At 38.6% G+C, this 17,827-nt stretch overlaps 1 protein-coding gene across 28 annotated transcripts in view; it reads left to right on the top strand.

The window, feature by feature from the left end:
• Nucleotides 1-17,827, top strand: part of MYCBP2 (MYC binding protein 2) — a 384,804-nt gene that overhangs the window by 314,677 nt on the left and 52,300 nt on the right. For all 28 annotated transcript variants that reach the window (XM_008178543.4, XM_008178544.4, XM_008178547.4 and 25 more), the window contains 7 exons: nucleotides 753-2,402; nucleotides 4,567-4,736; nucleotides 8,113-8,357; nucleotides 9,204-9,371; nucleotides 10,566-10,723; nucleotides 11,763-11,962; nucleotides 12,602-12,751. In XM_008178543.4, the coding sequence (XP_008176765.1) occupies nucleotides 753-2,402; nucleotides 4,567-4,736; nucleotides 8,113-8,357; nucleotides 9,204-9,371; nucleotides 10,566-10,723; nucleotides 11,763-11,962; nucleotides 12,602-12,751 (2,741 nt within the window). The remainder of the gene's footprint in view (nucleotides 1-752; nucleotides 2,403-4,566; nucleotides 4,737-8,112; nucleotides 8,358-9,203; nucleotides 9,372-10,565; nucleotides 10,724-11,762; nucleotides 11,963-12,601; nucleotides 12,752-17,827) is intronic.

A 17,827-nucleotide genomic window follows, 5' to 3' on the forward strand; every position in this document is an offset into this window, starting at 1 on the left:
ATACAACCAATTATTGTGTCTGCACCAAAACAAAAAAGATGAATTAGTAGACAAAAGTTGTCACATGTATTTATTCTCAACTGACCTTAATAATATGGCAACCTCCAACTTGAGCCTGACTTTTTGGCAACATGTCAGGAACATGCCTCTTATCCTAATTTATTTGTGTAGTTTCAATTACTTTCTATAGGTACTTTTTGTCTTTTAAGCATTGAAGAAAAATAAACAAGTAGCCAAGAGACCATCCAGCAAGTTCCATAGTTGTAGTCAGTCTAACATATGTAAAGCTAATAAATAATAATTCTGTTGTGACTTTGGTAAGCTTGGCTATGGTAAATTTAGCTAATAATGCTTTGTATTCTAGTTTCCAAGTAAACAAATTACTTTCCCTTATTGGTGGTCAGTGGAGGTTGTGAACTCAAATTCTCCATATGGTATAGTAGTGCTTTTGATCTCTAGGTAATTTCACAAGTAGTGCATTTTCTAGTAAATATTTTCTTGTACATGTTTTAAATGCATACTCATGTATATATTTTTGCACCCTTTGCAAAATAGTTTTAAGTAATCGGTGGTTGCATTATAATTATTTTTAAAAAATCCTTTTTTCCAGCTCTGTTGGCACATTGGGATGTTAACAGAAGCACCTGGTTGAATTCTATCGTTGTGTTCAATTCTGTATCTTTTAATTTGTATTGTAATGGGTATCAGTTACAAAATGTAGTAATAATTTCACTATAAAATGTACCATACAGGTGACAGAGTGAATTTCACAGCAGCTGCTAGACCAGTTTCTCCAGCAGGAAAATCAGACATATCAAAACACAGGGCTGAGAGCAAGTCACCCAAACCCGATGGACGTGTGATCAGAACTGTTGCTGACCAGAAAAAACCAAGGAACACAGAAGGCTTATCTGCCAGTGAGTCTCTTATGTTGAAATCAGATGCTGCAAAGTTGAGGTCAGATTCTCATAGCAGATCATTATCTCCAAACCATAACACTTTGCAGACACTAAAATCTGATGGGAGGACAACTTCTGGTCTAAGAGCTGAATCTCCGGGACCAGGAACACGGTCTTCCTCGCCAAAGCCAAAGCCACTCACAGCAGGAAGATCCAGCACTTCTGGTGCTAGTTCACCACGATCATCATCTCCGCATGATAAGACTCTACCTCAAAAAGCCTCAGTCCCTGTAAAAACAAAGCTTGATCCTCCTCGGGAACGATCCAAATCAGATTCTTACACACTAGATCCAGACACACTTCGCAAAAAGAAAGTACCGCTAACAGAGCCATTAAGGGGACGGTCCACTTCACCCAAACCAAAAATTCTATCAAAAGATGCAAAACCTGTGACTGAAACTGAAAATAGAGCTCCTTCCCCTCATGTTGTACAAGAAAACCTTCACAGTGAAGTTGTTGAAGTTTGCACTTCAAGTACTTTAAAGACTAATAGCATTACAGATAGCACATGTGACGATAACACAGAATTCAAAATTGTGGATGATAGTTCTAATAAAATTCATTTTAGCATAGGAAAAGCACCACTGAAAGATGAGCAAGATATGAGAGCTTCTCCAAAAGTGAGCCGTAAATGTGCCAATAGGCACACAAGACCCAAAAAGGAAAAATCTGGCTTACTTTTCAAAGGCGATGGATCCAAATCTGTAGAGCCAGCCAAGCAAGCAATGTCACCATCTGTTGCAGAATGTGCCAGAGCTGTCTTTGCTTCTTTCCTGTGGCATGAAGGAATAGTCCATGATGCTATGGCTTGTTCATCTTTTTTGAAGTTTAATCCAGAGCTTACCAAAGAGCATGCGCCAATAAGAAACAGTCTTAATCATCAACCTACAGAGGAAAAAGAAATCAAGTTGAAAAATAGACACTCATTGGAAATATCATCTGCTCTTAATATGTTTAACATTGCACCTCATGGTCCAGACATATCTAAAATGGGGAGTATCAACAAAAACAAGGTCCTGTCTATGCTTAAAGAACCACCTCTGCATGAGAAATGTGAGGATGGAAAAACTGAAATTACCTCTTTTGAAACAACCAGTCATTATACTATGAAATCTAAATCTCCTCTTCCCTTAACACTGCAGCATTTGGTAGCTTTCTGGGAAGATATTTCTTTAGCAACTATCAAAGCAGCGTCCCAGAATATGATTTTCCCAAGCCCGGGTTCGTGTGCAGTATTAAAGAAGAAAGAAAGCGACAAAGATAACAAAAAAACCAAAAAGGAAAAAAAGAAAAAAGAAAAGGCTGAGGCTAGGCCCAGGGGAAATCTTTTTGGTGAGATGGCCCAACTTGCAGTGGGAGGACCTGAGAAAGATACCATCTGTGAGCTATGTGGAGAATCCCATCCATATCCAGTGACTTACCACATGAGACAAGCTCATCCAGGTAAGACTATTTTTTTTCCATAACCCAGTCCTCACTCAAAGTTTATTTTTACATAGTTTGTATTTTGACAGTCATTATTGTTATGAAAATAAATTAGGCCTCCTTACCCATATTGGGAATTGTTAATTAAAACAATAAAGAAATGGAAGACCTTGATTCAGCAAGGGATTAAGCATGTGAATAGTTTAAAGCACTCACGTTTAAAGTTACAAGCGTATTTAAGTGCCTTGCTGAATCAGGACCTACAAGCAGTTAAAAAACTGAATTTACAGTACCTATTTGGCAACGCAATTTTAATCTAAAATCTTAGTTTGTGACTGTGTGGGGAAAATAAGAGGAGATCAAAATTAAAAAATAAAAGCCTAACTTTAGTAGGAGCTCTAGGTTGCCAAACGTTTCCATTATAACCCCATATTTTCAGTCATTGATAACTTTCTGAAACTTTAGACTAAAATTTTCCAGACCTGTTCTCTGGACAAGAGTGAAGATTTTTGACAACTTCGAGCAAAAACTGTTCAGCCTCTTGCAAATGGGAGAAGAGTGGGGGAGAAATGTTTACTTCTGCCACTATTTTTGTTGTTGTTTTGTCAAGCAGCACTTGTTATAAAATAGGGTTGGGGGGAGGGGCCAGGTAGAAAGTTGAAATTTGACAGAGAAATAGTCCTCTGTGTGAAGTATCCTGGAGTGCTCTGATTAAACTTTTCACTGGAACAGGTTACAGGGGTTTGAAAACTGCACATTGTGCATTCATAATACTTCTTGTCTAATTTTTAGCACTTTTTAAATAATTTTCTAAGTGAAGGAAGGCTATGTCATACATGCATGCCTGGCTTACTTTACCTTATAGTAAACATGCTTCTACCCTAAGACGTGTATGAAGAAGATAGGGCTCCATAGAAGTCCTGTTTCATTCACTAAGATCACCAAGGGAATCCTGAAGCATTCAGTGCATGTTATCACCTACACATCTTTACATGTGCATGCTATTTCAGATTAGGACTCTACAAAAAGCAGCGTGGATATTTAAAAAAAAATTAGTTTCTGGTAGAACACCCTTTAAATAATACATTCTGAACTTTAAAAGAAATCCTCTTCTTGAAAATAAACATTTTTGCTTCATTGTTGATGTTTTTATAAGGGCCTTCTCACCAAGGGAGAAACTGGCCATACACAAAGAAACGTCAAGTACACAAAGACGTCAAACTGAAAATACTGTTTTTTGCTAATTTACTTCAGTTACAGTAATCTTAGGTTCTCTAGTAGCTATAGTATGTACATAATTTTCGCACAGAAAAGTAATTTTTTAAAGTTGAAAATGTCCCTTTATTTTCTGAAATTTCCTAACTTTTAAGAGCTTAATTTTTCAACCTTAAAGTTTTATTACATCTAGGGTTGGATTTTTATTTTTTAGAATTCCTTAGATTTTTATTTTAAAGCAGGGATCGGCAACCTTCGGCATGCGGCCCATCAGGGTAATCCGCTGGTGGGCCGTGAGACATTTTGTTTATGTTGATCGTCCGCAGACGTGGCCCCCCGCAGCTCCCAGTGGCCGTGGTTCGCCGTTCCCGGCCATGGGAGCTGCGGGAAGCAAAAATATAGAATCCAGTTGAAATTTGTGCTCCCTCTTTTAGCTGTGGAGCAATTAGCATACATTCCAGGCATTTGACTGTTACCCTTTGAACACAAAAAGAAACAAAGCTACTTAGTTTCCACCTTCATCTAAATAAGCTTAAAAATGTATTTGGCAAATGAAGAGGGATAAAATTATCAGCAGGATGGTAGCACCACCTATCATGAAGGTTGCACGACATTTCCCATTTTCAGATTTATGAGCCTTTTGGATCAGGGACTGTCTTCCAGTGTGTCTGCACAGTCTCTTGACTTTGGGGCACTACTGTGATATTAATAAGTAATGAATGTAATTCTCAAGCTTTTAAAAAGCTGTTCTGATCAACAGATTTTAAAAAGCAAAAACTTTCCAAGTATTGGACACCACCATTTGCTTTCAGAATATAGCTTTCAAGGAATTTAGCGAGAATAAAACCAGGCTAAGGGAAAGAAAATGAGTCTCCTCCTTCCTATTTTACAGATAGGAAAAGAAGCATTAATTGTTATTCCTAAAAGTAAAGTTATTGTTTATGGATCTTGTCTTCATTATTTCAAGGTTGTGGCCGGTATGCAGGTGGTCAAGGTTATAATAGCATTGGACACTTCTGCGGAGGATGGGCTGGTAATTGTGGTGATGGTGGTATAGGAGGAAGCACTTGGTATCTGGTTTGTGATCGATGCAGAGAAAAATACCTCCGTGAAAAGCAAGCAGCAGCAAGAGAGAAGGTATATTTATTTGTTTCTCCAGTGTTAGTATTAATAGTTCAGGTTATCTTGGTAATTTTAGAATGTCAAGATATTTCAATGTCATGAAATGTTCATTTATATTAAAAGTAGTTTTAATATACTGTGATAAAAAAATTTGAACACTTCTGGTTTTGTACTTAAGATCCAGTTTATTCCTTATGGGGGAAGGGGGAGAAGTCAAAACTAATTAGTTGTTGTTAATCCAAATTATTTTACAGTGTATTTACTTATTTTCAGATTTAAATTTGTAAATTAGTTTTTAGTTTTAAGCTAACATATTTTAATATAGAAGCTAATATCTTGCAAGCATTGTAGGTAAATCTCTTTGAATAAGTCATTATTTGGCAAATAACATGCTGTCATTGCACAGTTGGGTCAATGCTAATTTAAGCAGATGGAATCACTTAAAACAATTATTCAAGGAGGAGACTAAGGTAAATTCTTATGCTCATGGGATCTCTAGGATGTGTCCCTGCATATGCCAGTGTTGCAGTCTTACTGGAAATAACTGTGATTTGCTATCCTGGACCAAACTGTACCATATAGCCTATATCTGGACAACTGGCTGCTCTGAGCTGGTTCAGAAGCTTCAGCCAGTTCATCAGTGGAAGACAGTAGGGCTTATTTGGGAAGGCAGGGGTTGGTGATAAACAAGAAGAGCTCCTTTTTCAGTCCCACATGAAACCTTATGTATCTGAAGAATTCACGATACTAAATGGGCATTTATTGTGTTGGACTCTATGAATAAACTGCAGATCCAAGTCAAAACTTTTAATTCACCACTCAAAGAGCACAGTATAGAACTGTCAGCAGGTGCTAGGGTCAATTGCAGTGAGCTTCAATGTATGCCCTGAATATGCACTCTCTTTAGTGTGCCTTCCTGTTGGAAGTGGAGTCAAGAGATAACCTCAAAGATCCTGCAAATATCTTCAAGACTCATGAAGTTAATAGCTAACTGAGGACAATTTCAATAAACCATCTACTGGGGTGGAAATTTTTTTCCAACATTGCTGCAATGTTCATCACTGGTTCAAAGGAAGTCTTCCATAAACAAGTTAGAGTCCAAGGTTGTGAGGATCACTCTGTTACACTTCCAGGGAAAGCTAATATATTCATCCATAAAAATTCAGTTGGACATTGCCACGATCTGTAATATACATCTGTCACCAGAGAGGCACAAGAAGTCAAGATATGTTCAGGGAAACAGACCTGTTGATGGCTTAAGCCAAAAAGAACCCTACCAGTCAGTTGGCAATCAGAGTCTGAGGATGAGAACCAGCACACCTGACTGGATGAGTAGAATGCAGCTGAATCAGGAGAATGAAATCTCATTATACCCAGGAAAAAAATACTTCAGATTCAAGAAAGCAGAAGCAAGCAGAACAAATTACCTTGAATGTCAATAGACCTCAGCCAAATGTACATTCCCCTCCTACTCCAGCCCATGATCAGCATAGTCTTGTAGAAGGTTTGCCAAATCAAGAGAAGCTTTTTTTCTTATAACTCCAGGCTGACTGAGAAGACCATGGTATCCTGGAACTGGTGAACATGTCCATGTCCATCCCCAGTCAGGCTCCTGTTTAGTCTGAACCTGTGTATGCAAGGTCCTTAATTCATGTGGACATCCAGTACAGTTGGTAGTCATGACTTTGCCATTGAGTGTACAAGACCAAAGAAGACTGGCTTATCAGATGCTTTGGAAGATCGCATGCATATCATCTGTTATAGAAGATCAAAGAGAGAGGGGGAAATTATCTTTATCTGTTAATTTTCCTTCATTAAAGCCTTTTTATACCAGTCCCATCCACCACCTTGTAAGATTTGAGTGCCTAACTCATTAAGAACTTTGACAGAGTCACTGACAAACTGAAATTGTTTAATATTTTTTAATGGTTATTTATGAATTGGTTAAGTTCTTACTTGGTACTGCTTCTGAAATATTCAACTGAAAGCTCAGATAGCTAGACCCTTATAAGGGAAGATATGGCATTACCTAAATTCTTGTTCTCCATCTGGTGGTTGGGAGGGACTATAATCCAAGTATATGGCCTGATAAAGAAAATCTTGAAGAAAGAATATTAATAGGTAAGGAAACTTTTTCCCTAGCCTTGTCTGATGTATCATTTTTGTTTCCTTTGTATTCCTCCTCTGTGTTTTGTCATTTAAGAGCTATGGGAATAAAATTGCAAACAAAAAATTACATTCAAAGAATGTTAAGGTTTCAAAGCCAAGCACTCACAAGTTAGGAAATGCCAGAATTAAGTTTACTGATGTAAGTGGTTTGGAATTGAGGCACAGAGAATTTATAATCAAAAGTTATCACTAATTTGGGATGCCCAGTTTGGTATGCATAAGGTCTAATTTTTTCGGACTACTTCAAATTATATAGTCTTAATATCTTCAAAGCATAGCTCACATTGACTTCAGTTGCAACTGAGAGTGTGCTCTGCAAATCAGACCACAGGTCTCACATTGGGAACCCAGAAAATGAGCATGCTAAGTGGCCACCTGTCAAAAGTTTGGTTTAAGTGACTTGCCTAGCATCACACAGGAACTCTGTGACAGAGGCAGGGATAGAATTCAGTTCTCCAGGGAATTTAACTGCCTTAACCATGAAACCTTTTTTCTTCCTGCATCCCCTGCTTTATTCATTACACACCTTCCAATTTCTTGAACGAATGAGGCAAGGGTCTTACAGTCACAACTGTGTCCTTCACTACACAACCCTTATTCATTCCCAAACCATGGTCTATGCTATCCACTGAACAAAGTAGCAACCCTGTGGGAAAAAATTGTATGTGAACATGTGTGTCAAAGTGGGAATTTTCTGTAACATCTTTATGAATCCTAAGCATGTCAGTTTCCCTCTATGTGTTCCATTGCTACTAAGTGGGTGCAAAATGGTTAATGCTGCTCCCAAAACAATGCGGGAGACAGGAAGTGTGTGCATGTGTGTCACATGGCAGTCTGGGTGGAATGACTGTGTCATTAATGAACTGATTGAAACTGACCCAAATGAACAGAGGATCCAGCAAGACAGCAAGCCCCCAGCTACTGAATAATCAACACCTAACAGCAGTCCTTGGGGAAAGCGGTCCCTGGGGGCCTTAGAGCAGTACTGGGGGCAATCAGCCCCCACCACTTGAGCAGGGCCCCCCCCAGCACCGGGGCCCTAGGAGCAGAGATTTAGTCATCATGGGTATTTATAGTAAAAGTCATGGACAGGTCATGGGCCGTGAATTTTTGTTTATTGCCCGTGACCTGTTCATGACTTTTACTAAAAATACCCATGACTAAGTCTTAACCTTACTTAAAATAAAATAATATGTAAATATGTAACATTTTTGTATTCTAGGTTAAACAATACAGGAGAAAGCCAATGCAAGTTAAGACTCCTCGTGCCTTGCCAACTATGGAAGCTCATCAAGTGATTAAAGCCAATGCTCTGTTCTTGCTGTCCCTGAGCAGTGCTGCTGAGCCCAGTATTTTGTGCTATCATCCTGCAAAACCATTCCAGTCTCAGCTTCCCAGTGTTAAAGAAGGAATTTCTGAGGACTTTCCCATTAAAATGCCATGCCTCTATCTGCAAACTTTAGCAAGGTAATGAAAGCTACTCATGAGTTCATAAATCCATTTATGCATAATCTTTGAATAAAAATAAAATGTGTATTTTATATACTAAACTAAAATGTATATATAAAAGCGTGCTGCTCTCTGGAAACATTCTCATGCTTCTTTATTATCTTGTCCCCTGGCTTTCTCTCCATCTTCCATGGTTTTGTCACATCTGTTTAGATTGCAGTTGCTCCAGGGATCAGAGCTATTGAATTTGGGAGGTGCCCTAACACGCTTTTGGATGCTTGATGAATAATTCTTAAAACTTAAATTTCAGTGATTTAAGAACTTGGTAGCAGAACTCCATAATAAGACTCATGTTATGACTTGAGCCTAGTTTACATAGTCCCTCCTACAATCTCCTCTCAATTCAGAGCATTTAAGCATGTGCCCCTTTGTATTTCCCAGTATATTTCAATTTGGTATATAATATTCATGAGTCCTAAAATGGTTCAGGATGAAGGGGGAAATTTGGTTCTACAATAAGTAACATAATCTTGAGAAGCCCTGCTGTTTGCAAAACATTAGTAAATGATAAACACATCCAAATAGGGTATTCTTTAGCTCACTACTTCAGCATCATATTAACATTTACATTGCTTCAGTTCCTAAAGGCCACAACCAGGTTAGGCTCAAATGCAGTAGGTGTACGAGTGACAGTAATTGCTAGCTAATTGGACTGGAAAGGGTCGGTTGGTTGGTTTTGAAAACTGTCTTTTGGTTCTGGGTTTGTACAATGCCCAGCACAATGGGGTTCTGGTCCAATAGGATTCTTGAGCACTATGATAATACAAATCATCATCATCAGTTTAAATATCTGCTTTAATGCAGGCATCATCATGAAAACTTTGTTAGCTATCAGGATGACAACCTCTTCCAAGATGAGATGAGATATCTGCGTTCAACTTCAGTACCTGCACCATACATATCAGTCACTCCTGATGCATGTCCTAATGTCTTTGAGGAACCAGAGAGTAACATGAAATCTATGCCACCAAGGTATGCCAGTGTACTTCTTGATAACTGTTAGCTAACATACTAGCACAGCACTGAAGTGAACACAAGGGTAATGGGAATCGTTGCTGCAATAGGTAGCCAAAATACCAAGTCAGCTCAACCCTTGAATTCTAGCCATAACTGTATATATGTTTGGCTTATAGGCTACCAGAATTGTATTTGTTTACAGAAAGACAATCGTCTCTCATATATTTTCAAACACAAGCTCCAATTCTGTTCAAAATTTTAAACTAATTTATATTATTTGATTAATTGCCGCAAGTCTGAACTTTGACACTGAAGCAAACAAAATGGAAACAAAATCTGGGATATTTCATATATCAGGAGGACATAATCAGCCACAACATTTTTATATATTTATTTCTATGTCCTGGAGCTTGACATATAAAAACAAATTTGAATGCCAACATTTAACCATGACCACCTTCTGGAAAGAGAACGAGGTGTCTGGTCAACTGATCTCAAATCTCTGCTCTAACAGGGATCCTCAGGATCATCTTGGTGTAGCCACCTTGCCCCTTTTAAGAGTTGGGGCAATGGGGCTCTCCCACACCCTTTAGGAAGAGTGGGATGTGCTAGCTCTTCTGCAGACCATAAGAAGTTCACACAAAGTAGGAGGGAATGAAACATTCCAGTGGATTGGCAACAGCAGATCAGAACTGGCTGGGAAACGTTATGTCCCCCACTAAACAAACTTCTAAATTTCATGTAGGAGGCCCATGGAGTTTATAAATCTGTCTACATCATACATTTGTTTATCTGAAACTCAGTCATCTGAATACTTTGGATGCCTCTTCTTCCCCCTCCCCCCATGAGATATTTGGATTGTCAGAGTTTACCTTGCTACATCACAATTATATATTTTAAGAAATACAAGATACACATATTAGCAATGTTTATGTTGAAAGAATTTGCAAGAATTTCTTTGTCCATACTATATGAACAACTATATGAGTTCATGTAGTCAATTCTATTATGTTGCATAAAGTAAATTTTCATACATCGGTAGTATTGCCATTATCCAAATGTATGCTGCTTTCTCGTCTGCTTCATTTCCAGTCTTCAAAGTTTAGTTTTTTAATGGTAATACTGTAGTTCTGAATTTTGTCTGAGTTATGTCATCACTGAAACTTTAAAAAAAGTTTTTATGACCTCACTGATCTCTTTTCTTTGCAGTTTGGAGACCAGTCCAATAACAGATACAGACCTGGCAAAGCGCACAGTTTTTCAAAGATCATACTCAGTTGTTGCATCAGAATATGACAAACAGCACTCGATTTTACCTGCACGGGTTAAGGCCATTCCCAGAAGAAGAGTCAACAGTGGCGACGCAGGTAAAAATAGATCTCTTAAAGCAGAAAAAGTATTTACACTTTTCTAAAATGTCTATTTTTAGTTTTAAAAAAAGTAAATGGAGTTTAAGGATAGATCATAGGATTACAGTTCCTTAGTGAAAGACTGTAGGGAAAAAATTACCATTTGTTATAAATATATGTAATTAATAGAGCTGGGCAGACTTTTTTCAGTGAATAATTTATTCAAGTCCCTTTTCCACATCAGGCAAAGGGGGGGATTGAACCTGGGTCTCCCACTTCCCTGGTGAGTACCCTGACTGCTGGGCTAAAGAAACTTCCTCCTTTTTAGTCTCTGGTCACTTTGTGAATCTAGTCCTCCTTTGCCCCAAATGCCCCAAAAATGAAATGTTTTGGTTTGACCCAGTTCAAAACTTTTTCGATTCACTGAAAAGCTTTCAAAATGTTGTTTTCGTTTCAATCTGAAATTAAACATTTTTTGATATTTTGGAATTGACAGTAAACCAAAAATTTCATTATTCACCCAGTTCCAAATACTAATAGTTTGTCAAATATTAACCACATATAAGTTATGAGAAATATGCAGAGTGTTAAGAGTGGCTCAGGAATTAATTCAGGTCTGAAATGAATTCCTGGGAGTTCTCTGCTTGGTTTTAAAACTCAGGAAGAATTCTTGCAGATTTTTAGTGTCTGCTTACCCTGAAGTGAAGCACAATTTTTTTCACTTCAAGGATTGTATTATATACCTCTACCTCGATATAAAGCTGTCCTTGGGAGCCAAAAAATCTTACCACGTTATAGGTGAAACTGTGTTATATTGAATTTGCTTTGATCCACCGGAGTGCGCAGCCCCGCCCCCCCGGAGCACTGCTTTACCGCGTTATATCCAAATTCGTTTTATATCGGGTGGCGTTATATTGAGGTAGCAGTGTATTGTTCTACAAGGAAAAAATAGAACATCCTTTCTAAAGTTGCTATTTTATAAATACTAGCAAACTAGCTACAGTAAAAACAATTACACAAAGAATCTAATATGTATATATTTTTGTACTTTAAATAGAAGTGGGATCATCTCTCCTGAGACATCCATCTCCTGAACTTTCTCGGTTAATCTCCGCCCACAGCTCTCTTTCTAAAGGAGAGAGAAATTTCCAGTGGCCAGTTCTGGCATTTGTAATCCAGCACCATGATCTGGAAGGACTTGAAATAGCAATGAAACAAGCCTTACGGAAATCTGCTTGCCGAGTCTTTGCTATGGAGGTATTAATGCATTAATGGATCTAACTATAATAAAAATGACACATCAGTTACTTGTCCTAATTCCAGAGAAGTTTTGAAACAAATTTTTATATTAAATTAAATACTAATACAAAAAAGATAATGCTCTTTTACTAATCCCAAACTGAGACTTCCAGCAAGTTTTTAAACAAGTCTAAGTAGCCATAACAATGTCTGCAAAATCAGAAATATAAAAATAGAAATGTTAACTGTAAATGTGCTTGTTTGGATGGTCAGCAGTGTGTCTCTAATCTTTAAATATATCTAAGGGACTTATTTTTTTCAAGCTTTGTTTTAAAGTACTGTGCTGTAACCGAGTCCACATGATCAGTTAGGGTGTGACAGGCTAGAGCACTGTAGAGTTACCCCCCAGCTTGCTGCACATTGTCTTATGTACAAGCCATCAGTGTGGTGTGTTCCCTATTATATATTTACATAATTGTAAGAAATAGTTTATAGTTCAATAAAAGGGCTTGTGCAGCAGTGTTTTTGATAACTTTTCAAAATACTGGTGCCTCTCCTTCTGTGAAATGTTTAAAATGAATCTTTCTGTTGAACTCTACATGCATACCTCCAACTTTCCTAACCTAAATTATAACTTTGTATCTACATTTGTTTTAGGCTTTTAATTGGCTTCTCTGTAATGTCATTCAAACAACTTCTCTTCATGATCTTTTATGGCATTTTGTGGCTTCACTGACTCCTGCCCCTATGGAACCTGAGGAAGATGAGGATGAGGAGAACAAAGCGAATAAAGAAAATGCAGAGCAAGTATGTGAGATTTTAGCATGCTACTCATAAAGTATCTTACAGAAATTGTGGGTATGACTGTACAGCTAGTTTACATATTCAGAAAATATTTTTAAAAGTGAAAACAAACATTAATCTTGTATGTTGTGTAGCTTTTAGTGAACAACAAAATCTTAACTATGGAATGGGAAATTTTAGTTCACCTTTTTCAAGAACATATCTATACAGTGTTTGTTTTTGTTGTTCACCGTTACATTTAATTCACATTTCATGACTGCTGAATTAATGATGATCTGTTGATCCATTGCAATTTGTTTTAGTACATTATTTTTGCACTTAAACTGTTTAAAACATTCTCTATAATAGAAAATGCTGTGTTTTTGACAAGTACAGTAACTGAAAACTATGCTTAGATTGCATACCAGAAAACTGAGGGAAATTTTCTCTAAGAAACGCTATTATTCTTAGGGCTTGTGTAAACCACAGGTTATGCTGGCATAATTTATGTTGAACAGTTATGTTTTTCTCCTATAGAGGCAACTATTCTTTTTGTTATAATGAAGTAGTCTTGCAAAACTCTCCTCACCCACTTGACTGGGATGAGTAATTTTCTGGCAGGCGAGTAATTGGCAACAGTTTTTCAACTTTGTAGCTAAGTGAGTCTCAGGGTTTTTTGCAAAGCTTGATAATGAAATTATTTTAAATTAAGCTAATATATGTGGCCTTGACTTGTTTTTTAATTATATTTCTTCTCTTTAATGGTGATCATGTGATTGAAAAACCCTATTGTAATATATACTCTTAAAGTAACAGATTTCAGGTAGTGTAATGATCAGTGCAGATAGCCTCTACCGATAAATGGTACTGTATCTCTATCTTACTGTTAAGTTGTAGTCTTGTATATTATGTTTTTGTATCTGATCTGGGAGTAAGAGGAATTGTGGACCCTGGGGGGCAACGCTTAGAGGCTTAGAGATGCCTCTACCAGGCCTACAGAGTGACAGAGAAAAACTGCTCCCTATGATGGCTTGGAATAAAGTTGTGGTGAAGCCAGGTCATCATGCATTAATGCCCATAAAGATAAAGGACTTCTGCAGTGAACCTGAAGGAGGGTGTGAAGCTACAAATATCCAGTCAGGATTGCTGTTTAGCAGATTCCTGTTTTGAGCTGGACCAAAGGGTGAGTTCTGAGTAAGAGCAATTAATGTCACTGACCAGGAAGTGCAGCTAGTGAAAAATCGGACCATGGAGACAGTATACAATGTAGCTGTTATCCAAAAACCTTTCATGGGGCACAGATTAAAAGATGTAAAAGAGCTAAGTGTTGACTTGAGAGATGCTGCCAGAGAAGGTGACAAAAAAGTGATTAGAACAGCTGCTCTTATGGTTATGCTAGTGTGTTCTCCAAGAATAATGAAGATCTTGAGAGATGTGATCAGGTACTGCCTCAGATTGTTCTTAAGTGAGGGAGCATTCCTGTAAGGCAGCTCCCATATCCGATTCCCTTGGTATATTAGATAGCAGTGGAAGAGTTTTAGAATCCTTTCCTCTTCTACCAGATGCTCCTCCCATGTTTTGAGTTCACGTATATTGACTTGAAAGGCTCACTACCAGAAACACCAGTATTTGCTGGTAGTGTCTGACAACCTCTCAAAGTATGTGGTGGCACAACTACCACCATAAGCATAAAGGGTTGACCTCCATTGATGAAACATGTAGTATTGCAGATCAGACCACCACGCTGTATCTGTAGTGATGGAGGAAGAAGTTTGAACCCTGGTTGTCGCACAAGGTTTGCTCACAACTCCAGATAACCAATGTGAGGCCCAATATCACCCATTCTGTGAGTGATGTAGAAATGGAGACAGTAAACCACACCACTGGTTCCATGCTTAGCATCTGTCAGTGAAGACCAACAAGACTGGAATACAAAAAGATCTTTATATATAATGCTGGTCAGCACTCAACTATCCATTACTCTCCTGATAAGATTATTTTTGGACTCTGCAAACTCATCCTTCCCTGTGACCTGATGGTCAGGCAGCAAGAATCAACTAGCAAGGTCCCCCTGCATCTACATAGGTGGGTGACATGGCAGAGTTGTATATGAGTGACCTAGGGACGGCATTCCAGAAGATAGAGAAACAGATTAGCCGGAAGCGAGCATGCCAGGCTCAAACGCCAGGAAATAGGGGAATTATGTGCCCAACCAGGAAGGGGAGAAGGTGTGGCTATGCAACTGGAAAAAATCCCAAACTGGCTCCCCAAATCCTATGGCTGATGTGACAGTGACAAAAATGCTACCTTCACAGAGAGATGTAGTAGCTGGCACGATGCTAGGGGCTCAAACAGTGACTTTGTAAGCGTTAATAAAACAAAGTTCACAGTTTTATCAGACTGGTACAGGTTTTGCCAGAAGGGAAGATTCTAGTCAGACCCTTCAGTAAGTGGGCAGAGACTGGGTAGGAAAATACAGAGTAGGTGTCTACTGGTTAGTGAAACATGCTGATGGCTGCCAGGTTAGGAGGAAGTTAACAGACCGCTCTGAGGATTGTAAGGATAAGTGGGAGTCCAGCATATCCGAAATCTTTCCCTGTAAGGGAAAAATTCCTTGTTGGTTATACTCAAATTAACATCTTTTCCACTTTGCTTTGTAACATTTCCTGGTAGAGTCCTTTCTATTACTGCTCAGGAGGGCCTGGACAACAGTCGGACAGGCTTTTTCTAACTCCATCCAAATTCTGGACCTCACAGAGGTGAAAAGTTTCATCTGCCACCTAAAGTTCAGAATGGTGACCCTATGGTTTCCTGGTCCTCTTCCAGGGGGGTTTGAAGTGACTCTGCCACCCTCTTAAGCAAGTCCTGGAAGGCCTCAGAACACAAACTAGGAGTGATATAACTAGTATCTCTAGCAGCAAGGGGAAAGAGATTCTCCTTGAGGTACTTCCTTGTCTCCATGGCTGACAAACCCACTACGGTTTTTCACGAGGAAAAGGTGTCCATAAAACTATATCTGAAGTTTTGTCCCTAATGTGGTATCAGACTTTCCACATCAATCAGGATATCTGTTTACCTGTGCTCTAACCTAAACCTCACTCTAGCGGAGAGGAAGTGATGTGGCATTCACTGAACATGTGTAGGACTCTTGCCTTTTACCTGTATAGGACAAAATCATTTAGAAAGTCACCTAGATTTTTTTCATCATCATTCATTTGGCAGAACGTATGAAAGGAGTGGTCATTTTCTCCCAGAGACTGTCTAAATGGTTTTCAGGTACACCCTATCTGCTATGAGATGAACAATGTCTTGCTTGAGGACAGTATGAGAGCATACTTGACAAGAGCTCAGGCAGTACTGGTTATCTACGTTAGAGACGTTGCTGACATCTGCAAAGCAGCAACTTGGAGTTCTGTATACACCTTTACTACACACTGTGCACTGGTGCAAACAGCTGCTTCTAATGCTTCTCTTGGCAGGCCAGTTCTGTAATCTGTTGTGTCTTAGGACTCCAGGCACCACCACCTCAGTAGAGACCCTGCTTGCGAATCACCTGAAGTGCACTATATATAGGGACAATCACTCGAAGATGAATGGTCACCCACCTTGTAGTTACTTAAGTTCTTTGAGACGTTGTCCCTATGTGTAGTACACTACCCACCCTCCTTGCCCACTGCCTGGTTTCCCCCTACTGGGAATTGGCCATAGTGAAGGAACTAAGAAGGCAGCAGTTTGGCAGCCCCCTGTATTCCTTGGTTTGGAGCATAAGGAGAGTGGGGGCATACGCTCAAACCAGAAGGACGCTGATAAGATAAATCTCCTGTCCTGAGTGCATGTACACCCTAAAGTACACTATACATAGGGACAACACATCTTGAAGAACTCAAGTTGCCAAAAGGGAAGTAATCCATCCTTATCCTTGCTGATACAAGCACTGAGGATGCTCGCAACCATCCCATAGAGAGGCAGAGGAGGATTTGGAGGTACACCAGCAAGTTCCCATGTCTAATAATGGAGGAAGAATTGCCAGGTTGTTGTTGGGACCTCGCCATACTGCAGTCTTCAACAGACAGTCCACAAGGGCTAGGCCTAACTTAGAGCAAATGAACCCTGCAGTCACTGATAATGTAGATTAAAATATGAGTGTTGTCTCCATGACTGAATATAGGACTCAAGTGGGCAGACCAACACAGAAACCTGCATGATTGTCAGACTACCTGGCTTCCTAGAAGTTGTTGTTTTAAGTTCTTATTTATCTAGGGGACAATTGTAATGATTAATACGGTAGATGGTACTGTATCTTTATCTTAGTGTTTGTTGTGGTCTTGTATATTGTTTAGGGCTGTCAAGCGATTAAAAATATTTATTGTGATTAATTGCGCAATTAAAAAATTAACTGATTAACTGTGCTGTTAAACAATAATAGAATAACATTTAAATATTTTTGGATCTTTTCTACATTTTCAAATACATTAATTTCAGTTACAACACAATACAAAATGTACAGTGCTCACTTTATATTTATTTTTATTACAAATATTTGCACTGTAAGAAAGCAAAAGAAATAATATTTTTCAATTCTCCCATTACAAGTACTGTAATGCAATCTCTTTATCACAAAAGTTGAACTTACAAATGAAGAGTTACGTACAAAAAATAATTGCATTCAAAAATAAAAAATGTAAAACTTTAGAGCCCTATAAATCCACTCAGTCCTACTTATTGTTCAGCCAATCACTCAGACAAACAAGTTTGTGTACATTTGCAGGCGATAATGCTGCCTGCTTCTTGTTTACAATGTCACCTGAAAGTGAGAACAGGTGTTTGCATGGCACTGTCGTAGCCGGCGTCACAAGATATTTATGCCAGATGTGCTAAAGATTCAATGTCCCTTCATGCTTCAACCACCATTCCAGAGGACACGCGTCCGTGCTGATGACGGATTCTGCTTGATAACGATCCGAAGCAGTGTGGACCAACACACGTTCATTTTCATGATCTGAGTCAGATGCCACCAGCAGAAGATTGATTTTCTTTTTTGGTGGTTCGGGTTCTGTATTTCCACATCAGAGTTTTGCTCTTTTAAGACTTCTGAAAGTA

This window comes from Chrysemys picta, chromosome 1 (assembly GCF_011386835.1).
Source record: "Chrysemys picta bellii isolate R12L10 chromosome 1, ASM1138683v2, whole genome shotgun sequence".
In the NCBI taxonomy this organism is placed as follows: Eukaryota; Metazoa; Chordata; order Testudines; family Emydidae; genus Chrysemys; species Chrysemys picta.